This window comes from Phallusia mammillata, chromosome 7 (genome assembly GCF_965637545.1).
Source record: "Phallusia mammillata chromosome 7, kaPhaMamm4.hap1.1, whole genome shotgun sequence".
NCBI classification, from domain to species: Eukaryota; Metazoa; Chordata; class Ascidiacea; order Phlebobranchia; family Ascidiidae; genus Phallusia; species Phallusia mammillata.
In genome coordinates, this window is record NC_137258.1 from 5,959,198 (window position 1) to 5,973,708 (window position 14,511).

The 14,511-nt window shown below is 38.7% G+C and overlaps 1 protein-coding gene across 3 annotated transcripts; it reads left to right on the top strand.

The window, feature by feature from the left end:
- The first annotated feature begins 1,917 nt into the window (after positions 1-1,917).
- Positions 1,918-14,506, top strand: LOC145237461 (F-BAR and double SH3 domains protein 2-like). Of its 3 annotated transcripts, none has more exons than XM_080100325.1 (18): positions 1,918-2,691; positions 4,459-4,556; positions 4,881-4,926; positions 5,072-5,148; positions 5,388-5,426; positions 5,784-5,928; positions 6,038-6,174; positions 6,246-6,309; positions 7,071-7,199; positions 7,483-7,605; positions 7,827-7,987; positions 8,264-8,357; positions 9,072-9,245; positions 9,856-10,113; positions 10,699-11,020; positions 11,937-12,166; positions 12,781-12,975; positions 13,871-14,506. In XM_080100325.1, the coding sequence occupies exons 1-18, from the start codon at positions 2,047-2,049 to the stop codon at positions 13,931-13,933; spliced, it is 3,000 nt and encodes a 999-aa protein (XP_079956451.1). In that variant the 5' UTR covers positions 1,918-2,046; the 3' UTR covers positions 13,934-14,506. The 3 variants fall into 3 exon arrangements, with proteins under 3 accessions (XP_079956451.1, XP_079956452.1, XP_079956453.1); XM_080100327.1 differs by lacking the exon at positions 1,918-2,691 and adding an exon at positions 4,051-4,214; XM_080100326.1 differs by lacking the exon at positions 5,388-5,426.
- The last annotated feature ends 5 nt before the right edge of the window (positions 14,507-14,511 follow it).

Here is a 14,511-nt window from a genome sequence, read left to right on the forward strand (position 1 = left end):
GGAATCCTGCTACACCAATTGTGGATTATGCCCGACCATTCTGTGTTTGACATTCGCCCGACCGTTCAATGTTTAAATAACAAATATCATATGTATGTCTGCACTAAGAGTCGAAGATTTCACTGCAGAGCTGAAAGATAGAATGACTGATCAGCGATAACTCCTTGGGCGGTAGGACAGGTTTTACTAGTCAGGTTAAACAGTTCAAGTTTCCTTCTAATTACAACCAGTAAGTTGCCTTCGATTGACAGCAGTATGAAAGCAATACAGGAGTGCTTACAGAGGATGTCTGCACTTTGGCAAACGATATAGAATTTGTACTGCACCTACCGTTTATCCCATTGTAGCACACGCTTCTCTCCGGCAATTATAAGCAAGCCACGCGGATGTAACATGTCATATGCAAATGACGTCGCGAAGTCTGCCCTGGTATTTGCTTGACCGACTTCGTTCTTTCGGAGATCGCTTTATACGCGTTCCAAGCTGCCAAAAGGCCATCTGTTTGCTGTGCGCGTCTTAATTACTGACGATTATTTGCAAACGAAACACCGCCGCCGTTGTTTAGCATTCCCTTGTTGCCTTAGAATCAAAGACGAAATGGGTGGTTCGTTGTCCCGCAATAAAGTTAGTATTCCGGCGTGAGTTCCTCAACGTAGGCTGTAAACATAGAAGAAGTGTATGTCTAGCACCAGGTTGCCACTGGTCAGTTACAGTCCATCCTGCGCTTCGACGCAAAGTCACTGGCCGCGGGGTCAAGGGTTTAGCGGGTTGAACAAACGCATGTGGATGCAGCGGCGTGAGGTCAATGAGTTCAAATCGCTGCAGTTGGCGATTTTTTAACCGGCCGAGATGAGAGATACGACCCGGCACCAAATGACAATAGCTTTGATACGGCGTCAGAGAGATCAGTATCGGACGGTAGCAAAATGTTTGGTTTGTGCAGCATAGGGCAAGTCAGCTTGTAGCACGGAAGTTGTTCGTATTGGATTTGATGAGGGAAGAACGCAGGAGAGCTCAGGAAGCAGTGGATTCCCACGCTTGTGCCAGGCGACCTTTCCATAACGATAATGCACTTCTTTGTTGTATCTAAAGGTCTTAATGCATATTACGCGTTGTATGCTTGGTGGTAGTACCCGAATAGAACATTTAAAGCGCCAAGTACGCAATAAATTTTGGCATTTAGTTTACGTTTTATCTTTCCAATCGATATGAGACTGTAGGCCACACCTGTTCTCCTATAGTCAGATGCGATCTATGTCACGGTCGCGATGTGATGCAATCGCTATCGTTCGGAACTTCGGCGTGATGTAATCGCGGTCAGAATGTCAATACATGCATAGAATACAAGCCGACGTCACGTTTGTCTTCGACATGTCTTTCTAAGTGTGTCACGAAGCAGACAACCATCAGATGCAAGTTGTTGTTCTTAGAAACCGACAGAAGTTTATCAACAGCCTTGAATCAAGTACGCGGTGTATAATGCGATTAGCTATAGTGACGGTGGTCGCATATGCTTCTGGTGTCATATTATACGACAAAAAACGCCCGCAATTAGCCTGTTGTCGCTGGACCCCGTGATTAAAACGAATGCCGTTGCGAAACGACCATGTTGTGTATACGCTCAGATTTTTTGATGCGAATTTTTAGATGGAGTAGATAAGGCATGTGCGTTGTGGCTGATTTTAGGAGAAATTTCTTCTGTAATGTCGTAGAGGATATGCGTGTGTTTTTAGTGTCGGAAAACAGGATACGCCAATTTAGGCAAAACTAAAACTTAGTCAACTTATATAAGCTTACCGTACCTGAAAAGACCAGATTAATATTGCATAGCCAATGTTTTGAAGGTAGACTACAGGTGTGGTAATTACATTTATAACTAATGAGTTGTTATACGTAATATCGTTAAAAACTGTAATTACCCTCATGCAGAAATAGACTGGTGTAAAAATAGTAAAGGCTGTGGCTTGCGACAAAATTTGTCATTTGTTTACTTGCACATGATTTTGACACAACTTGGCCTGAAGCCTGGGGCGGATTGCTGTTTGCATGCGTATTACGGGCACAACGAAGCGTGGAGCGCGTCACGCCACTTCAGCCGCCGATATGGTGTATGAAAACGCTGGCGATGAAGATACCAAGCCAAAAAAGGTGCCTCTGAAGAAGCAGTCAACCTTCTCGGGTCTGCCGTCTGTTCTGCCGTTTCGCCGCACAGCCTCACGTTCACAGTCTGTTCCTTCAGTTGAAGCCATCGGTATTTCAAAGTCAAGGTCTTCGACGCAGCTAAGCGAACAACCACAAGCCTGTCGAGAAGAAGAAGTCTGGCCTGAGTGTGCAAAGAAACGTTCACTCACTAGAAATAGATCAGTGACTGTTAGGCCGTCTTTGACCGCTCCCAGCGAGCGCACGCCCCCAGAGCTGCTTCCCATATCTATTTTGGACGACGACTTGCCTCCGATGTGCTTCATCAAAGAGGCTTACGACGAGAATGACAACGCTCTTTCTGTAACAAGGACGCGCATGTCGAAAACGGATACTAAAGTGCGTGCTTCGTCGATGGATGTACAAGAACCCAGGGCAAAACGACGAAGCTCAACGCGCGACACATCGACTGTGCGATATGTCGGTGAATCTGGAAACACACAGCAAAGAAATCGACGTCGTTCCAGTCGAAATTCAGTGCATGGCTATAAGGTAGGATGACTGAGTGTCAACCTGAATTGGTGAATCAAGTTGGGCAGGGTCGTTGATGTTTATGACGTAATAGGAAACGCACCTAATGACGTCTGTCGCATTGACGAAACTGCGCCCAGATCGGGTCAGCCTGTTGTTACCAGCTGTTGAACCTTGTGGAACGAAGTAAACAATGGAGTTTTAAGTTTTGAAAGTTAAGCTAGCCTTTACATGACTTTATTTGGAATTTTTTTTGGCCATTGTTGTACGTTCTTAAAAATAGCTTTGTTCACTTTCACTCTTTTGGGTGGGAAATTTATGTGGTTTTCATAACCTAGCTGTCTAACCTATAATGATCACATTATTTAAAAGTTAGTATATTGTCGATGATGTAGTAGATGTAGGTCTGTACGACAGTCAGTTATTTGACCCTATTTTTGGTTTTAAAGGTTGAAATAAAATTCATTTAGTGTGTCAGGAGATTTCCAAATGAAATAGATTTCGTTGTTTTCGGTCGATCCTGTGATTTAACTTAACATGGCTAAGAGGCGACAGAACAAAGTAGACAACAGCGAAATACGAAAGAATTGTTTTAAACAATGTACGGTCGCGGTCAATCCAAATATCTTCGCATGATTGAGGGCGAGTTCTAAATATTCTTTGTCACATGAGTAGACAATTACGGGATGCGATTACTTAATGCTAATTTGCATCAAACGTTTTTTGACTGTCTGCCCATAGTCATTAGCCATGCAGTCACAATCGATACACATACAGTTCACCAGTGACCGGTTTATGCCCTTGAAATTTTCCATGAGGCAATCGCTTGAAAAGGCACCTTCGAATCCAAGCTTGCAGCGCGCTATTAATATTTTAGGCCAGCAGGTCGGTAGCAATCTTTTTTCAATCGATGGGTCATGCAGCTATGAATTGTCGTAACTACGCCACAAAACTACCAATTACGTCATGAATTGGGCATACAAAATACAAAACATGCCGCGCATTGCTGATGTTGCTTTGGCTGGAACGTACGTCGCTACGTAATCGAACATACCGCGCTCATGTACGTCATATAAAAAAGAAACAAACACGTCGCGCAGGGGAAAAAGAGTCTCGCGGAGGCAATTCGGAGGTTTGCTCTGATGGCAGACTTCATTAGACCGAACCGAAGCTCGTTGAATCGTCTGTGGCAAGGTTTAAGAGGTTTTCGCGAGTTGTTTACGAGAGAGTTTTTCAAACTGAAGTTTTCTTAATCTTTAGCGCGCGGTCTACCTTCGTGGCTTTGTAGTATATTCGGCAGTATTGTAGATGTCCAGTGTGGTTAGTGACCGGACATTGTACGTTGACCGAACCGGACGTTTTGCAATTAATCATCGCTGACTTATTCCATGTTTTTGTTGTCAAGCGTAGGTGCGCAGCTGTTAGTCCATAGTTGTACTGTGTTTAAAGTATAACAACCTTCAAAAACAGTATAAGCTCAACAGGCTAAAACAAACAAACATACAAGTTTTTTGAACAGTATGAGGGAGCCACCCCCTAGGAAGGTAAAAAACACGTGTTGTATAAGATTGTTGCATTTTTGTGAAGGCAATGACTTGTTTATATCCGTGGTTAAGAAAAATACGTTCTTCTTGCAAACATGTACTGTTTGATAAAAGTTTTGCAGTGTTTGAACGTGTAATGTTGCTTACAAACAGTAAACTGTCTTCAAACTTTATCTTTTGTTGTTTTAATAACATATTGTATGTAGTTAATGATTATTTATTGTGCAAATATTTTTTCTCGCAGACCAAACTTACACAGCTACTCCGAACAACTCAACTTGAACAACTTTCAAAACTCAAAAACAAGCACCAACAGGAGTGTGATTTGCTTGACGACATAAGGTATAGAACTCCACATAAATCTTTTGTGCTGATCTGGCATTGATTTTTAGTGTTATGTGTATTTGGAAAGATCTTGTTCTCTCAATGTGTATGAGTGTTTCTCTATTATTAGGATATGAGCTTGTTTCTCATTTGAAAATGAGAGGAAGAGTCTGTTGACAGCCTGTTATTTTAATAGTATTGCTGTTGTACATAAAACACAGTAGACAGACTTGGTTGGCTTCATGGAATGTATTGATTACACTTTTTATCCAAATCTGTATTGGCACAATCTATTTTTGTAATGGTAAATATGTTTTGTGTTACCAATCAATGTTTTTTTAGGAATTTTGGAAAGGAAAGATCCCAAATTGAAAAAGATTATGGACAGGTAATATTATCCAGCCTTAAGAAAAACACATGCTCGGACATTGTTTATGAATTCTCAATACTTTTGTAAATACATGCTGTTTTAAATTCTTGTACAGTTTGTGCTGTTAATATACCATATGAATTTGCTTTCTTCGATTTTGCAGGCTCTACAAAAGCTGGCAGCTCAATACCAGAAGAAAGATGGCAGTGTAATTGTGGACACAGAAGACAATGATAACAGGTAGGGTTATTTACTGGTTTGTTAAATTAAATTTTAATGGCTTAGTGCATGCCCTGTAGGCAAGATATAATAAGACTGCACATATAAAACAGATGGACTGATTGTTTCGTTGTTGGTAATACAAAATCTGTATGCAATGTATGTAAAGTTATACTTCAGTGTTTACTGCATTTACTCTCTGTGCTGAGTTGGTGGATAAAATAAACATTGATGCTCATCATGAATTTTTTACCCCACAGCATCAGTAAACACCACAGAGCTGTTTTGTCTCCTATGCCGTAAGTGAAATCGTAGCGAAGTGCCATTCACACACTTGGTTGAAATATAATATTTAGTAGATTTAACTCATGATACACTGTTCCAGTAATTGTTCATGACTGATTTGTTTTTTACAATTTGTCCACAAAACTTTGACCTAATTGCAACTTGGTTTTGTTTAGTAGACTCACCCACATTAGAATTGGAATAGTTTTAGATGTGTTTTAAAAGAGTGTTTGCATGAGTATTTCAATTGAAACAGCTCTAAAAATCAACACTGCTTTCAATTCTTTAAGTCAATTGATTTTGTTACAATTATTTTTGTGAATTACGGATATTATGTACATTTAACCAATAAAGGACTGTTCTATTTTAAGGACTGTGATGGCTGTATGGAAGTCTGTTCTTGATGCAACTGACAAAGTTGCCCAAACTAGGCTTGTTGCATCTGAGAATTACAAAAATAACATATATGAAGCTGCAAAGAACTGCCGAACACAAAAGGAAGTGCAGTTAAAAAAGGTAAATACATTATGGCCACTAACTTCTACTTTTTTACATTATCTGTAGAATGATTGTTGGTCAAAAATGTAACATGACAAGAAATTTAAAAATCGTTTTTTTTTCACAGTGCCAGGATCTGTTAAACACCCTTCAAAATGAAATCACCAACTCAATCAAAGAACTGACAAAATCCAAAAAGAAATACTATGATGCTGAACAACTAACTAGCGGTGCTCGGGAAAAATTTCAAGATGTCACAGAAAGGTTTGTCAACCACTCAAAATAGCAAATGTGCTGTTCATCTAAATCAGATAATATATGTAATATGTACACAGGTTAAAACGAAACCGAACTGGATTATTCAAAAACAAAGCGGGTTTGGAGAAGACAGTTCAAAAGGTGCGTTATGAGACTAATACTGCTATATATACCATAAAAACTCATTATTAATTGATAAGGTCGTGTTCTGAAACACAAGGGATGTCCTTCATACCTCCCCCTAATCTCAAAACACAATGCAATTTGCCTTGGTCGTAGCCTAAAGCAAACAGCACGAAGGTGCACTAACGACAGGAATGTCTTCTCCGCGGACAATTTCTCTTTTCCTCTGTTTATATTTCTCTCCATGGGCTTTCTTCCATTTTATTGATTTACTGGTCTATGTTTGTTGTTATATGTTGCTTAACAGAACAGGCCCAGTCCAGCGTAGGATAAGTGCCTCTTTACATACCTTGGTTTGGAATGATGTAGTAGTCACATGAATTACATCTATTTTTGTCAACATGTGGTTTCTATTGAGATAACAGATGATCTAAGCATACTTACATATAGTACATACAATTGTAAAATTTAAATTTTAAGTTTTTAAATTTATTGGCACATTTCTTTGTGTTTGTATAGTACACATTTTAATGTATTGGTGGCTGTTATCTTACGCATGCTCTGAAGATTAATCAATCAGCTAAACAAATACATGAATCACGCTGCGTAAGCGAAAATACATTTCCCAGAAAATTTCCACAGATTTAACCAAACAGTAATGTGCGCCGGAAATCAAACAATGTGGCTGTGTGTTTCATTTATAACACGTTTTTAATAGTCCTATACAGTGTGCTGATCATATTACAAAGTTTAATTAAAATTATTTTTGTGCTGTGCAGTTGCAACAAAGATGTGAAGAAAACACAACCAATTCCACAGTGGCCCGCAATGAATATTTGTTGATGTTGAGTGCAGCCAATGCCCATCAACGCCGCTATTATGAAACAGACATGCCTGCAGCTATGGCAGTATGTGTGCCTTCGTAATAATACACAATTCAGTTAAAAGTGATTTATCGTTTAGTGACATCATATGTGTCTGTCTCCTTTATATATTTATAACTGTACATACAGATTTATAGTGAAACGTAATTTAGTTGACAATGACATCATGATAAAATTTAATTGATATTAAATTGTAAGTTTGTACTTTTATGGCAGTGACTAACTTCTGTGTCCTAATATATACTTTGTGGGCTGTCATTTAATTAAGTGTTTGATCTCATTGAAACTAATTTCGGTCATGTTTTAGTTGCTAGATGGAAATTTATATGAAAAGTTACAAGACTACTTGAGCTCAATGAGCCAGATTGAGTTGGATGTATCAAAAACTTCACAAGAAGCTTATGCTGTATCAGCTGAAGATGCTACCAAGGTGCATTAGAAATGCCTAATTGTTAAATTTAGGCCCAAAGTATACATATTTACATGTCTTATAGTGTGTATGGACAACATATTAATTATTTGGAAAAAGATCTAAGGATTGTGTGAAATAAATCCAAATTCCTGGTGTGTTTTTCACACTTATATGCATGCATTTATTCAGTTAAAATATAAAGGTACTTCAAGTTTTAAATTTTTGTAAATGATTTTTAGATTTCCCGTGAATACAATGTTCGCTGTTTCCTTCGCGAAAACCCTGTTTTTGAATGGGGACCTATGTATGAGTTCGAAGCTTGTGGTTCAGATAACAATGGGGGAAAGCTACAAGCTGAACAAAGTACGGAAGACAACTCTCTTAACAGAGAAGCACGAAGGTACAGACAGCGACTATTTTCTATGTTCAACTATAAGTTGTTTGTTAACATGTTGAAAATTGGCTATTATATTTCCTTTTTCCTGATTTTTCTATCAAAGTTACATTTTAGAAAACGATTTTTTTTCATGATACTTCTGTGCCACATTTTTGTTTAGGTTTTAAATTTTCATTCATAATTTGTAGTTGCAAACATGTACTTTCATAACGACACTCATGCCACTGGTGCATTTTGTTGTCATTGTATACCTGGCATTTAAAACTGAATGTGCTTAAGGTGGGCCGGATATGTGGTGCGCGATAACCGACAATTGCAGCGACTTCAAAAGATGAAGTACGAACTTGAGGATCTCACACAAAAATATGCTCAAGTAAGTGCTCTTTAAACAAAATCCTATAGGATATGAGATGTAAAGGTTAATAAAACTCTATGTTGTTGTAGTTTATTAACAAAAAGCTCACATATTTTTGCCAGTTTCAGTATAGTAATTAGCAAACCATGTTAATTTAAATTTATTCAAAGAGTTTTTTTAGGCTTTTTTGCTTAACCAAACTGATAAAGTTAATGCCCTTGCCGACACTTAGCAGTAACCACAATGGAGTACTGTTAAATGAGTACAAACATCAATTCATTGGGTATACAAGGAGTATTGTAGCTAATGTGGTAAGCACCAAACAGTCCTGTCAAGTACTAATTGGAAATGAATGTTACCTGGCACACCTTGCTTCAACCTGCAGATTTTGATTGCATGAACTTAGATTTGTGGTCAGCAGCCGCTGCAGACTTCATTGCGTATTTCCTGTATTTCAGGCTTGACCTTTTTAAATGAATAATCCAATTGTGTAGTTTGGTTTCAGGCAGGTTGCCTATATGTCAATGTGCCTTGTAAAGATTGATGATAATTTCACGCGTTTTTTTTTCAATGCAGTTTAAACATTGCAAATTTAAAAATGTCAGAAACTAGCTGCATCAGCTTCAATTCAGGGTATTATCGCATAAGATGGTCTGACGTTAGCAGTTATATATCTAAATCATCTTGAAATTGACATGTTTAAAGTGTTCCTTTTTTCTTGCTTGTCAATAGAACCCTGCCTTGACAACTGAAGCCGCAGCTCAAGAGACTGAGGTTCGACTTGAGAAATGCCGTGAAGACTTACGTAGAGTGGAAACCAGCCATCTTCAGTGTGAGGCACGACTTGACATGCTTCGAGAAGCTGGTGTAGATGTTGATACGTGGATTGAAAGTGCTAAGGCACAGGTAATTGCCATTTTTTCACAAACATGCTTTACAAACTGTAGGTTGTTTTGTAAAAAAAACTAGATATAAAACATTTTTGAGGTGGCAACTTATTTTGTGGGTAATGAGATCTTTAAACAAACTATAGAACTGGTTACTTTTGTATCAATATTGCTCACTAATATACTGGAGAGCTTGTATTGTAGATATCCTTGTAATGTGGTTGTCCCAACAATTGCTTTTGTTATTGTCACAATTACAAAGGCATGTTAACATCACACATATGTAGTCAACTACTGCTACACTTAAAGCATTGGTTCCCAACTGGGGAGGAATTAACTTTTTTTCATGTAGTTTGAAAATAGACAGTTAACCTTTTTGGAATATCATCCGTGAAATTGATAAAATAGCCAAATTTAAATGATCTTTGTATGGTTTAGTATCTAATATATTGTATATATAATATACAGTAATGAAACTGTTTTGAATTGCTAAGGGAGGAATCTATTAAAAATAATCCACTGCTTTAACGCTATTTGGCTTTTAAATGAAATTACTTTGCTTCTAAAATCAGTATGTGGTGTTTGTAGCACTCTTACTACTACAATCAAACGGTTGTTTTAACATCTAGGAAGCCAAGGAGGCCTCAGTGTCACATGCCAACCAAATACGGCGGCAATCTTTGCACAACAAATCAATCAATGCGCAATCGCACATCGCCAACATGGACCCTCAGTCCCCAATGACTCCTGATGGTTTTGACGATGATTTTTATGACGATGAAACTTTTGAGGACGACGGTCATACATATGCCGACAACTTGTCAATTCCATCAAGTGACCACAGTCGACAGTATCCAATGACCTGTACTGTTAAATATGCCTACAAGGTAAAATCATATCATGGCTTAAGTTCTATTTTTGCATAGTTTTGAGTTACACCTTAAAATAACTATCACTTTAAAACATATTCATCATTTGGTCAAAATGATTGCAGAAAAACGTACACCATAATTGGCCTATTAGTTTTCGTCATACAAATTGATTGTATTCAATATACACCATTTGAACTATAGTCTTTACTGCAATGATTCATACCTAATTTGAAGCAATGAACACAGTTTAATGATCATTTTATCACCACCTTTAGTGTAATATGCTCTTAAATTAGACGCCTAATTGAAACTAATTTATAGGTAAAACAATACTTTATTAATACCTTACCATTGTTGTCTCAAATCAGACAGTATGTACAATGTATAAATACAGGTACATACAAAAATACCTAGAATAAGTGGTGGGATTCAGCTGGTTTGCACCGGTTCTGTAGAACCGTCTCACGAAATTTTATAAGATCAGCGAACCGGTCAGCATTACTGGTTACTGTCAATGGACTTTTTGTAACAGAACCGGCTGAAAAATATGACTTTTGTGTCAATGAATCAAACGTATCAATTACAAATTATTGTCCTCAGGCAACAAGGGAGGACGAACTTACAATCGAGATAGGTGATGTCATCGAAGCAGTGGAAGACGGCGACCTCGACCAGTGGGTGAAAGCCAAAAATAACCAGGGAAATGTTGGATATGTGCCGGAAAATTACATCGAATTTCCCGCGGCGATAAACTCTCCTTCCCACCATCTGTACTGTGAACCGCCGGGCGACGATTACACGCTCGAGTCTTCTTCGTCGACGTCAGGGACATCGTCTATGACGTCAAATTCCACAACATCTGGCAACGACAGGGAAGTTCGACAGATAAACTCCGGGGTTCACATCACTGTCAGTCGTGGAGGTAAGTGCATTTTCTAGAAAGTTCTATGCTTGTGTTTTGTTAGCCTAGTGGTTGCCAACCTTTTTCGGACGAATTCATTCCTTAACAATTCAAAACGTTTTCATTCCTTACCAACATACTACATAGTAGATGCTAAACCAAACAATGATCAAATAAATATTAGTTATTTTATCAACTTCGCAGGTCATATTATCAGAACTTACGTGTATATTTACAAACCACATGTACAAATTTTCAATGGTACCTGCGTAAATCTCCCAAAAATGTGTAACTAGTGTTTAAACTAGGAAATGCCTTTTTTGAAGTAGGCACATAGGTTACCAAAGGGTTGTAGAAATTTATTTTCCCAAAATATTTATATTTCGCTCTAATACACGGTCCCTCAGTGGAATTTGCAATGACACATATCATGCCCAACATATTTTGAGCATGATGTCATTCGCTTGGCACAAAATTTACGTTGCCACAAATTGATGTCGATGAATCACTCGACTGCGTTATTTCATATTTCGATAATCTGGTCCAATAAATGTGTCGATTTCAAATGACTCAGCAAAGCACATAGTTTGACTTGCTAAGATCGATAACTGCAAATAAAAATCATTACGTTTGCAAATTTAAAATCCTGGGGCTTTGTGAAATTGTTTTGGGCGGTTGTCTAAGGAGTTATACGTTTTTTGTTGCATTTTTTCGGCCTATATGTCTGTTAATTTTTAGTCCATTGCAAATTTGTTTAGGGGTCATTGTCCAACGAATTATCCGTTTTCGTTAAAGTTTATTTTGACATCGTGGTCCATCGAATTATACGTGTTTTATGCGTTTGTTTGGCCAAAACAAAAAAAATGTTTACAAATTAAAAATCCGAGCAACGTACATTTTTTCAGTACCGGACTTTTATTTTTTTATTTTATTTCAGTTTGTTTGGCCAAAGCCATGTACGACTATGAAGGGTGCTCAGAAGAGGAACTTACTTTCCCAGAAAATGCCATCATAAACATTTTGTCGAAAAACGACAACGGAATAGACGATGGCTGGTGGAAAGGCGAATACAACGGACAAACTGGAGTATTTCCAGGTCTTGTAGTAGAGGAACTTACTGGTGCTGAAGGCGACAAAAACGATTCATCAATCCATGCGAACATATCAGTAAGTATCTACACAAAATACGATAGCAGTTGTCCAGCAGCCCTGAATCTGGTATTAGGTTCTCATGCTGAATGGCTTCTTGTGACGAAACCTCGGCCGTGTTATCTTATGTAGCCCCTTACGGCACTCCAGTTTGTTGGGAGCAACAAGCTAAAATCCATACCTTACTAACTGTCCATCTATCATGTATTGGGTCGATGCTTCTGTGATATAATGGATAATGACATGTCTGGGTTTGCAAACCTTACCCTGTGAAATAAGCGATTTACCTGTATAGCTAAAAGTGGTCGTATATGTTTACTGTTTATGACATGTTGTTCGGAAATTCAATAAAATTTGGGGCCACCTAAAGAGTTATGAGGCAAAGGTTTTTTTTACCACCATCAGATTTTTTGGCCCCTTTGATACAGTTTTGGAACTACTTATAAAAAATGGAATATTAATTATTAACGGACCCTTTTTTGTGAAACGGCAATGTTTTAAAACTAGAACGGTTCGGGGTATGAATATAAAAGTTTTCATACAATGTATAAATCTGGCAACTTATGTTATTAAATTCTGAAAACGAGCTAAATTACATAAAACCTTGGCGTAAACCCAATCTGTTGCTTCAGAACTCGCCGCTTATGGATCGTCCGCCAAGCTTTCAACCCCCGCCCCCGAACGAGTGTCCGCCCCCACCACCAGATGATCGCAATCCTTCCCCGGATTCCGGTTTTATTCCCAACGAGTTAGCGTTGCCGCAGGTCCGCCACCAACGCGCACATTCCGACCCTGAATCTCCAGTTTATGCGCAAGTTCACAAACCGGTAAGTTAATCTTCTTAAGCTGCGTTCAAATGGTGATCAGTGCGTTAGGTTGGGTTTTGGAGGAACTGAGTGCTTAAATGGGTAGTCCAATAGATAGGCCTACTCTTTCTTCAGTAGCACTTCACAAAGAACGTCCAAGATACCGGTTTAGTCCAAAATTAAAGCTGATCAGTTGGGTCAGTTGAGTTTAATAAATTATTTTTAGAAAAAGCTCGCGTAGCACAGGTGGAAAACCAGTAGATTAAAGTCTTTCCATCTTGCTGTATGTTAACTTGTCTATGGAGCCCGAAAATAATTCTACCGGAGTAACCAATACAAAATCGGGACTTGGGAAAATACTATAATATTTAGCATTCTTTCCCGGTAGTTAGTAAACAACATAAAATAAAGCCCAGTGGAATCAGTCCTGAAGCATTTATGTAGTGTAAGAGCAGTTACGGCAGACTAGGGAATAAATCACTGTAAGTTAGGACTGCAAGACGGAAGTAAGGTGGTAACTGGAAGATGCATGATCTGATGGAGTTGAACCAGTTACGTAAACATATTATCACTTTTTATTGGGCTTGTATGTTTTTGTAAGGGGTCGATGCTAAAGTAAAGTCGTGGTTGAGTATGAACATTTGTCTACACTTCAGCAGTGGGCAGTGGTGGGATTCAAATTTCAGCTGGTTCTTACACAAAAGTCATATTTCCTAGCCGGTTCTGTTACAAAAAGTCCATTGACAGTAACCAGTAATGCTAATCGGTTCGCTGATCTCATAAAATTTCGTGAGACGGTTCTATAGAACCGGTGCAAACCGGCTGAATCCAACCACTGGCAATGGGTGGTGAACTTTAAGGAGGGTGCACGTACATATTTCAGTAACATGAACGACATTACGTTTTGTCATTTCAGCAAAGATCAGCGCCACCCCCGCCAATGCGGCCCTCGTTTCTTCACACCAAAGGGTCAACGTGATGATCAAACGGCCACTGTTCATTTAATGTTTGTGGGAACAACACATTCCACACACAGGAACGCACTGCACTCGGCGATGGATAGCACAAGCGGATACCAGAACCTTGAGCAAAGAGATGAGACAATATTGTGATAACCTCAAGGAACTATGATTGGAATAATGGGGCAGTACTGCGCGTATCTTGCTACAGTTGTTCCCGTTCTTTTTTAAATAATTATTTATAGCGCGTGTTTCTTATTCTTAATCTATGGAGTAGGGTCGCAGTTGTGCCATACGAGCATTTTTTCTGTAATTGTTTCCTTTCAATAGCGGTAGTTGGTAGTATTCTACAGTTTACGGCGTTACTGAAACATTTGGTCGACATCAAGGCCGTGCTTTCTTGTTCAGCCGGTCTAAGCAAGGAGGTTTGGCCTGAAGTGAACGGTCCTTATGTGATGCTGCACTTAAAATGCACACTGGTATCCAGTTTTGAACTTTTCTTTCTTTTTCCGTCAAATCTGCAATTGCTAATCGAGTGCGGACCCTGAACGCGTCTTTTCGTGTACAAATAAAAAATATACAATTTCTGATAAGTGAG